The sequence below is a fragment of the Diabrotica undecimpunctata genome, chromosome 8, assembly GCF_040954645.1.
Source record: "Diabrotica undecimpunctata isolate CICGRU chromosome 8, icDiaUnde3, whole genome shotgun sequence".
Lineage (NCBI taxonomy): Eukaryota > Metazoa > Arthropoda > Insecta > Coleoptera > Chrysomelidae > Diabrotica > Diabrotica undecimpunctata.
The window spans coordinates 126,982,424-126,993,086 of NC_092810.1; the positions used below are offsets into that span (position 1 = coordinate 126,982,424).

The 10,663-nt window shown below is 31.1% G+C and overlaps 1 protein-coding gene across 2 annotated transcripts; it reads right to left on the reverse strand.

Annotated features, from left to right (window-relative positions):
* Nucleotides 1–9: 9 nt before the first annotated feature.
* Nucleotides 10–8,470, reverse strand: LOC140448558 (uncharacterized). Of its 2 annotated transcripts, none has more exons than XM_072541641.1 (5): nucleotides 8,208–8,470; nucleotides 7,939–8,123; nucleotides 6,938–7,064; nucleotides 4,194–4,354; nucleotides 10–179 (listed from the first exon to the last, which is right to left on the reverse strand). In XM_072541641.1, exons 1-5 carry the CDS (start codon nucleotides 8,340–8,342, stop codon nucleotides 98–100), a joined length of 690 nt encoding a protein of 229 aa, XP_072397742.1. In that variant the 5' UTR covers nucleotides 8,343–8,470; the 3' UTR covers nucleotides 10–97. The 2 variants fall into 2 exon arrangements, with proteins under 2 accessions (XP_072397742.1, XP_072397741.1); XM_072541640.1 differs by having other exon boundaries at nucleotides 4,194–4,357; nucleotides 8,208–8,466.
* Nucleotides 8,471–10,663: the final 2,193 nt, after the last annotated feature.

Here is a 10,663-nt window from a genome sequence, read left to right on the forward strand (position 1 = left end):
AATTGAAAATACAATTTAATATAATTTATTAGTAATTACAATTACAATTATTTAACAAGAATTACAAAATGACATGATTAATTAATTCTTTAAATCATCACTCTACAATCATATCAATACTTATCTCTTCGCCCATATTGCTTGGTGATGTCTCAAGTTCCCCGATATCATTAGATTCGCTGAAATAAACAAAAGTGTTAATGCATTATTACAATAATTATCTCGTTGCATTATAAGTATTTTATCTGGAATTGCCAACTAAGATTCTTATCACTTTACGAGTATGCATTAAAAAATTAGATTAAAATACATAGTCGTAGTATCCTATTGATGAAACGGAAAAATACATATTCATGATTCTTTATTTACCTTTAAATTCATACTGACATGTTAACTAAAAATAACATTTTCATCATTCAAAATGGAATTACTGAAATATTGTGGAGCAGCAATGGCAGAAAAATTAACAACATCAATTAACAAAATTATAAAATACCGAAAGAATGGAGATAAAAACAGCCAGAAAACTACAGAGATATAAACTTTTTAAAATGCTACCCTAAAACTTACAACTAAAAATTTACAAGAACTAATGAATCCTATTATAAGTTTAGCTGTTAAACAACAGTGTTTTCGTACTGGAAGATCTTGTACAGATGCAATATTCGTCCTAAAGCAAATTATTGAGAAATCATTAGAGTATAATTGACCAGCATTTCTGTATTAGAATTTGACAGAGTAAGACTCAAAGATGTAATCCATCTTCTGTATAATAGAGAACAAGAGGAAATTCCCCTAAGTATCATAAAAACTATTGAAAACATCTACCAAAACAACAAACTGGAAGTCAGAATAGATGGACAACTTACAGGACCTCTAGAAATAGGCAGCGGAATAATACACTGGGACTCATTGAGCCCTATGTTGAATATATTTGAGATTATTGCTATTGATTCGTTGTCCAATAGTTTGAGTAGTTCTGCTTGTATATTATCAGGGCCTGCCGCTTTGTCATCCTTTAACTGTGTTATTGCGGAGTAAACTTCCTGCTGTAATATTTTTGGTCCATCATTTACCTCTTCTTCTAGCTCAAAGGTGTTATTTCTTTGGTCTTCAAATAGTTTTTCTAGATATTCTTTCCACGTTCTTATTTTACTCTGTTTGTCCAAGATGATGTTTCCGTCAGAATTAGTTATATTTCCTTTCTGCCTTCGTCTTAGTCTCCCTGTGAGTTCTTTAACTTTCCTATGTACAATGTGACTATCTTACTTTGACTGCAGAGTCTCAATTTCTTCGCGTCTTTCCCTTGCTTCTTTTTCTTTCGCTTCTCTGATTTTCGTTCTTATTAATATATTTATGGTTTTATATTTGCCTGGGTCATTTTTGGCCTCTCTTCTCTCGTCTATTAGTTTCAGGATCTCATCTGCCATCCATCATTTTTTCTTCATTAATCTATCTGTCTTTATCAGTCTTTTATTCTATTCTGTCTCTAAGTGTTTATCCTTTACATTTTGCACTATTTCTGTAATATGTTTGATCGTTTGTTCTTCGTTCGATTCGTCTTTAATTGCAGTCACTTGCTCGTTTAACGTGGCTTGGACTCTCATCCTCGTATCAAGGTCTTTCAGCATACGTACGTCGTATGAGTGTGCTTTCCTTTTCTGCACTGTTTTGAGTTTGACTCGAAATACTCCCACCAGTGAAACATGGTCTGTCTCCAAGTCTGCTTCAGGATAAGTCTTGACAGATGTAAAGCTGTTTCAGAATCTTTTATTTACTAAAATGTAGTCTATTTGATTCCTAATAATTCTTCCGGGTCTGTCTTGAGGGGATTTTCACGTGTACAGCTTGCGAGATGGTAATTGGAAGAATGTGTTGGTGACAACTATTTCTGAGTCTTCTGCGAATTTTTCTAGGTCTCCTCTCTCGTTTCTGACTCCAAGTCCATGTGCTCCAATGTACTGTGTATTATCTCCAGCACCAATCTTGGCATTAAAATCGCCCATAATGATGAGAACTTCCTGTCGAGGAATTTTCTGTATGATACTGTTGACGTTCTGATCTGATAGAACTCAATAGCTTCTTCCTCCCCTTTGTCTGCAGTGGGAGCATAGAATTGGATGATGTTTTTCCGAATCCATATTCATGTGATCCATCACTTTTTCCCGAGTAATATACCTTGTGATTTTCTATTTGTATTTCTCCAGAACCTAGCCATCTCATTTCTGCTATTCCCATGATTTCAATATGCATTCTCTTTATCTCCTGTATTGCATTGTGGATTTTTACGTTAACAGGATGCGTTAATAACATTATATAGCGAAACAGACAAATTAATACAGAGATGAACTCAAAAATTTATAAAGCCAATGTAAAATCAATAATTACATATGTGTCAGAAACAAGATCCGACACAAAGGCTACTGGAAATGGTAGAGAACGGTAAGAATTACAGGAAATCCGCGGAATTAAGGAAAAATAAATTCCTTACTCCCTATATTCTGTATTAGTTCGTAAATCTTTCTGTATAGTGCCTCCCCACAATATTTTATCTTCTCCCGCTGTTTTCCCGTTTTTAAGTTTGCATATTTTATCTTCCACTTCTGTATAGGTCAATTATTTTTGTTCTTCATCTTGTTCTGTGTTCGTTATTGTTTTTATTTCTTCTTCTCTATCCGTTTCTTGATATATTTCTTCTAAATACTTCTGCCATTTTTCTGCTTCTATAGCTAGATTAGCTGTCCGTTTTCGGTTACCTAGTTTTAACTATTGGTAAAATGGTTTTGGGTTGTGTCTTTTATTTTCTGTTTCTCGCTCATAATTTCTTGATTTTTTTTTTCGTTTTAAACAATTTCTTTGTCTTTTGCCTTTGGATTTTTCTCCTTCCTCTTCTTTGCTTGTGCTTAACCATTTCAAATTTGTTTTATTCTTTTCTTCCACTGCTAATTTGCAATCATCGTCAAACCAATGATTTCTTCTTTCCTTTTACATTTTGCCAACCACATTCTCTGTTGCATTGTTTATTCCTGGTTTGATTTTTTTCACTCCATTTGTTGTTTTTTAAACTGCATCTCTGTATTTACTTCTTGTACAAATCTTCTTTTTAATTCTTTCTCTGTCAATTTATCTACGTCCTATTTTCTCAGTGCTTTTCGCCTTTCATTCTTTGTTGTTGTTGTTTTTATTTTACATTTTGTAATCACTAGCATATGGTTCGAATCGATGTTGGCTCATCTGTGAGATCTAACGTCATTTATCGATTTCGTGCCCCTTTTTGTGGAGAAGTGTACACAGAAGTGGAAACAGTATACTTAAGTTGTAGTCCAGAGGGACCATAGGTTTCTTTACTTTATTAGATTTCAGTTATTTTATTAACTTATGCATGAGGGACTTTGTTATTTTTAATTTTAAAATCTTTCTCTAATTTCTTTTATCTGGACTTCCTCCTGATCGCCACTGAGCAGTTCTTCAAAATGATTTGCCCATCTGTTTAATATGAACCCTTTGTCACTAATTTTAGGACCATCCTTATCGTTAAAGGCTATTAATCTTGTGTGAAGAACACCAACTAATCAGTTTAATGAGTGTTCTTAATAGTCATAAATGAATCTATACAAAATGTGCTTACTTAGACCTTATTTATTTCCACTGCTCATCTACTTAATTAATTCTATCTTTTCTGTTACTTCCTGGTGGAGAAATTTAGCTAGGCATGTTTTTCTAATAAATGGACTTTCACCTTTACTCAATTCATAGTCATAGATTGATGGTCCTGTTCAGTAGCGCACCTAGAATTTGTCTCTGGGGGGGGGGGTTTTGGTTGGTCACCAAATTTTTTTTATGATGTTACCTCCATTTTGAGTCCTTAAAATGTGTAAGTAACAGTGTCGGAATAAGGTCCTGGGGGGGGGGTTTAACCACCCCCCTCGGTGCGCCACTGGTCCTGTTTATGTTTTGTCATATTTATACTCTAGCCAATTTGCTCTAAGACTAAGAATTTTTAAAATTAGTGTATTATTATTTTTACACTACACCAACAAAATATTAATAATAAGCTGTACAATTGATTTTATATTCATCTTAATTTTTGTATAATAACTTAAAACTGTTTTCTACCGAAACTACTTATTAACAAAGGACCCAATACTAACTTATGTATTGGACCATTATATTTTAATCTTATTAGCACATACCTATCTAACGATGGCTCGTTACTAAACATCTCTGTTGGAACAGTTGGAGGTGCCCTCTCGGGAAGAAATTCCATGAAACTTTGAGCTTGTAAATGTCTTTCAACTTCTTCAGGAGTCATATGACCATCAGATAAGGCACTACTACTTGGAGGCATTTGAAGCTGCTAAAAATTTAGAGTTGTCGTTAATTAATTTACTTTAGATTACAGTGGTTCCCAACCACATATCGCCGCTTCGCAAGAACGTAGGCTTAAGTCAAAATTTGGCGAAATGGACTTATTAGTGCAGATCTACTAAATATCAAAGTATCTAAAATCTTTTATTGCGTGAACAAAGACCTATTACGTTAATAATAATAGTCTGAGAGATGGCACCATGTGTCTATATTTGTTTGGCGCGAATGTAGGTAAATACTTAACATTTTCGTGTGAATACAGACCGAAGTTAGTTACGCCGCAGACTGTGAAGAAATTTTGTGTTTACTTCTCGTCAAGGACGACCGTTCTTATATTTACGACTAGTTTTTGTGAAATTTCTCTCTAAAATATGGATCCTTTTTTAATTAGGTCGGTAAGGACCTAATATAAGACCTAATAATAAGACCTCCTAAGGATAGGAGAAAGTAAGTACAATTTTATGATTTATTTATATTTTGAGTCTATGTTTATAGGTAATATTATAAACCAATTGAATTAGGTCTATATGCAGGCGAAATTATGGTATATGAAATAATTTGTAAATATCAATTTCTAGTCTAGTATTTTGTTAGAAACCTACAGGTTATTTTCGTATTCTTTATTTTCAGAAGATGGAATTGATCAAGCTGCTAATTTGGAAAATGATTTAAATAATGAAAATGTGATATTAAATCTGCGTTATAAAAAAGCAAATAAACAACAAAACGATGATCACTTTGTGAATGGTAATTTTTTTTATTATCTTACTGTGTATTTTAAATGTTAGTTATATAATGGTTTAATTTAGTAGTTCGTGCACTTTCGAGAGGGTTCGTGAACTTTTAAATCGTGATAATAAACCGACTCTTAACTTCAAATACCTCATATTTACAAATTTTATCAAAAACTACTTTTTGGTATAAAATGATAGCTCTTGTAGGCTTTTGTGCAATAGAAATAAACTGTTGCTTTAAATAAAATCCCCATTTTGCATCAATTTCATGCAACAACTCTTTACATAATTTGGAAATTTATTTTCTTATTAATAAAAACACCTAAGTTTGGAGCCACCTGAAAAATTTCCAATTTAATTTTAGGAAAGAGTCGAAATGTATATTGTAGGTTTTTGTGACCTTGTCATGTTTATTATTTCATTTATAATAATGTTTCTTAATATCTTTTTTCTTTCAGATAATATGAAACTTAGTGTACAGATAGAACCAGTGGAGCCTATTATTCATAAATCTAATAATATAAAGTATATTACTAATCAACCATCAGCTTCATCTGCATCCTCTTCATCTGCTTCCTCCCCTTCGTCGTCATCTAAGTCCTTAGAGATTCTGAGTCAACCAACTCTGAATCACCTAATAATACGAATACAGAATGTACAGAGAAAGCCAAGGAATTATCAAATAAAATAAAAGATAAATTATCCAAGAAATGTAAATTATGATATAAATACTGAATCAGGACTTAAAAATAACTTTGAGAAGACAACAGAATCAAAAATCCTGCTGAAACGATTGACAATGTAAAAATTGAGACTCGGAATAACGAAGAATAATAGAAGATTTTTCATTTAGCGATAGCGTATCAGACCCGGATTACACTCAAGATCAGGATTATTTATCAGATTTAGATGATATAAAACGAAAGTTACAACATGATTGATGAATGGATTAGAAATAAGTGATGTAACTAGTGATGATGAGGGTTATTTTTTTATAAGACCTCATTTGCCTATCAAGAATAGAGAGTTGTTAAAGTGCTAACTGGTGACAAGACAACAAAAGCTTTTAACCTAACTTATACCTTGATAAATATTTATACAAAAAAACCTTCTATCACTGATAAAAAGAAAAGTGAATTATTGCAGTTGATTCAAAAAAAAAATGTTATTCCTATATACTATTGACCATTTTACGAAAGCTTATAATTTTTTTTAGTATAATTAAAAAAAAAGGGTACAAAATAATAAACGATTTCATTTAATTGGTCTTTTATTGTTTTACTTTTGACAGCTCTTCTGTTGATTACTGAGTCTCTTTTGCATATTAGAGCCACAGGTAAGACTCACTTTTAAAATGATTATGGTAATATTACGTTACACACTATATTAAAAATAGCCCTATTAACAAAATTGAAATAAATGTTTCTCAGGAAAAAAGACTCAACTCTAACAGGGGTTAACAAAATGATAAAATTTAACCATTTTTACACTTCATAAATTTATTTAGTTATCACAGTTTATATTTAGATATATTTCCAACAAAATTGTATAGGTAATTCCTTTAAAGTAACACTTATTCGGAGTTATGACCATAATCATATCTATAGAATTTTAAAATGCCTTTCCTCTAAAATCTTCTGTTATGACTTAAGCCTACCTTCTTGCGAAGCGAAGATATGTCTGCAGACCATTCATCCTCAAAGTGAATTATCAATAACTATCCATTACATTATCACAAAAATATGGTATAGAAAATAGTATAAGCTTACTGCACCAATTGTAATATATTAAATGTATTACTAAATATGTGACCATACAAATTTGTTTATAATTACCATTGTCTGAGGTATTTGATGTTTGGGAGGTCTAGGTGCAGGAGGTCTTTTCTTTTTTACTATAGACATTACTTTTCCAGAAGAATTCACATGATGCTTATTTGAATGTGAACTAATATCTCTACGTCTGAAAATAGAAATTTACTTACTACACACTAAATAAAAATATATTGCTTAAAATTATGACATTTTTAGTTTAACAAAAATGAAAAGTATTATGTTACATAGAGTGAATTATAGGAAACAGAATCAAGTATCTTCATAAACTGACATGAAAAACATGATCCTTGTGAACAATTCTTTGTATTGAGGTGACATATATATGCATACTTCAATAAGTTGCAAAAAATTTTTAGAGTATGTTGTAATTACATTGGACTATAACTTAAGTTCAAAATAAAATAAAAAATATCACAGTCAATGACATTCTTAAATCATATTAGATTCCAAAAAAATATAAAAAGTGTGGTTAGTATCCTTACTACAGCTTCATCATATTGCCCAATGCACAAGCTTGTTCAAAAAATCTGGCTGGCTTTCCATCAATCTTTGCCACAGCATAAGGTCTTTTTAAAATATTCTCTCTGCGTCCAGCAGTTGAAGGTTTCATATTCCAACATGTACTTTGATCCCTTGTATTGGCACCAATGGGCAAACATCCGGATTGGTCACAACAGAACAAAAATGGAGGAGTAAGACAGGGGTATATTTTATCTCCCCTACAGTACTATAAAATTTTGCAAAATGCATTTACCATCAAAAAATGTAAATAATTTAAAAGAACTTAATATAAAAGTAGTACTTAGTAGACCTCTTACAAAAGAGAATTAAGACAAAGTTATCAATTAGCAACACTAACTGTTTAAAGTTACAAAGATTATGAAACTATAGTAATCAACTTGATGTTGGTCGTTTTAAAAAAAGTCATATTTACTCAAAATTTATAACTTTTTGCTCGATTCCTTTTCCTATAATAGAACATATATATAAACTTGTTTTACTTTTTTATTGGTTCCGGCTTTGCAATTTCTCCATCATCAGATGATTCTGTTTCGTCAGATTCTGAAGTACTGTTTTCAGCTTTTTCATGCATCAATAAACGGTCAAGTAAAAAGGCTCTGTCTCTAGAAACCACAAGAAGCCTTTTCTGTGCTGCTCTGAGAGCTTTTTGAAATGATTCATTTTCCTAAAATATTTTAATTAGTGAATACTGTTATCAAGGTTTCTATTGGCTTTTAGTTCAAAAAGAATTAATTACAATTCTACTTACAAACACTAGATTTTGAAATTTTCTTTTAAGATATTTGTACTCTTTTTTAAATTTTGATTCCTCTAAAATCCTTTCCTCTTCTTCTGCGGCTGCTGCCTCATCTGCTATCGATCGACAATACCACCCTTCCAACATTTTAGTTTTATTTACCAATTTTCAATTACATTTTCTTTTAATATTATAAAAATTCTTATAAACTAATAATTAATAATCATAATTGTACACAATAATTCATTTGACATTGACATCGGTATTATTGACTATAAATGACGTTGACATATGTCACAAGGGTTAACTGAGATAACTTCATTGAAATCTATATTATTTCTTTTTGAAAGAAAAAATATTAAATTTTCGAATAAATTTTTTACAAAATATCTACAGATATCATTATGGAAGAAATATATCATCAGACTTGTATACTTTTTGAGAAAAAGTATATAGAAAGTTCCGGTGAAGTTAGCTACAGAAGGAAAGTTTTGTATTTGGCAGTGTTGCCATGTCGTTTTAATAAATCGCGAAAGAGCATGCGATATAATGTTAATTAATTTTATTATAGATTTATTATTTATTTTATTATTGTAGATTAGATTGAATTTAATAAGATTCTTGCTTATGTTACATAGGTTAAGTTTACCGAAAGTATAAGCTGAATATAGCCGCAAATGTCAAAATTATCTCGGTTTGGCAGTGTTGGCATGTTTTTTGTATGCTTCAAATATAAAGAGATAAAGCTTTTAAAAAGTACCTTTTGATTATACTATTTTATGAATTCTGCAATTTTTAATTTATACGAAGCAATAACGAGTACATATTTGTCTCTTTCGAGATTAATTGCAAACATATGTTGTAATCTGGCAACTGCTGATTTGACGATTGCCAAATCTATCCCCTATTCTAACAAATGGTAATTGCTAAATGTTGAAAAAAATTTCTAATAATTAACTACAATTAATCTCCAAAGAAACAAATATTTACTCATTTTTGTTTTATATAAATCAAAAATTGCAGAATTCATAACATAATATAAACAAAATGTACTTTTAACATTGTTACATGTTACATTATAAAAACATGCCAACACTGCTAAACTCCATTCGCTTAGCTCGGGCACATTTTGACAGATTCATTGTCGGAAACCTACAACACAACAATTCCTACTTCTCAGTATTAATATCTCAAGTATTGCAGACTTCTTTCTTAAAAAAAAGAAGAATTATTCTAAATAGTGGAAGTGTATACTAAAACCATCAAATTTTGGGTAGTATATATTTAAAAAATATATTTTAGTTGTTATAATTTAACATAGCTATTTATTATATGGTGCAGAAAATAAATATTGATTGTCGGTAATTCGCAAAGTTCTATTTTATTAACTATTTAGTTTGTTTACTATTAATATTGGCTATGAGTACGTGTGCTTGGTTGTATAGTAATTTCCAGCCACTTTTAGTCTGTCAAAAAGTAACTAACTTCGCAAAAAAATAATTACTAAATTCATTAGACAGTTCGGACTGGGAATAGCGAACCGAGTTTATACCGAAATTTTTTGATCCATGTTTGACATTTGCGGCTATAATCAGCTTGTACTTCCGTATACCTATATCCATTATTCCTTGAGAATAATGGATATAGGTATATTAATAAAGATTTTTTTTTCAAAATTTATAGTTGAACACTGACATAATGATCATTTTTTGAACATGATTTTATCATTACATATATTTTAGTATATCGACACACACATACACATAATATTATCGAGTAAATACTTAACGTCTCTCGGGCTGAGGGCTGGTGAAGGCAATTAAAATTTAATGACTTTTTCGTCTGAGAATGTAGGAGTATTGAATATCATATATTATAAAAATATATAAAATTGCGTAGATATAGTTAGAGTTGAGTCGAATTTGTACCACCGAAAGAAACTGAATTAAATATAATTTTAAGTCACATTTATGTATTTTAATACAAAAAGTAATTTTTGTAATAGAAATTTAATTTTGTATTTTTTCGAACCAGGAGTCTCTTGCAAAAATTAATTGTAGGACATTCCTAACGTAATAGACATACAAACCTAAATATCTTGGAGTGACTCTGGACCGGTCCCTCACCTACTGCACAAAACCAGAGGGAAAGTAACAACTAGGAATAGCATACTCAGGAAGCTAACAGGAAGTAAATGGGCTGCATGAACTGACGTCTTAAGAACAATGGCACAGGCACTGTGTTTTTTAACTGCTGAATATGCGTGTCCCATTTGGAACAGATCTGCCCACCCCAAACTAGCTGATCTTCTTCTAAATGTGCCTATCTTCGAGACCCATCTTATTTATTCACAGCAGCTTGAAATAAATCAGTTAACGTTAGATCAGTCCACTTCCTAAGATTGGCCAGCCAGGATAGACATCTACGTCCAGGGCCCATCTAACCCTAAATCTTGCCTTGTAAAATCA

Coding starts and splice junctions, on each gene's coding strand:
- LOC140448558 (XM_072541640.1), bottom strand. CDS start 8,342: ATGTTGGAAGGGTGGTATTGTCGATCGATAGCAGATGAGGCAGCAGCC. Junction 8,124..8,207: donor AATTTCAAAATCTAGTGTTT/GTAAGTAGAATT, acceptor AAAATATTTTAG/GAAAATGAATCATTTCAAAA. Junction 4,358..6,937: donor ATCAAATACCTCAGACAATG/GTAATTATAAAC, acceptor CTAAATTTTTAG/CAGCTTCAAATGCCTCCAAG.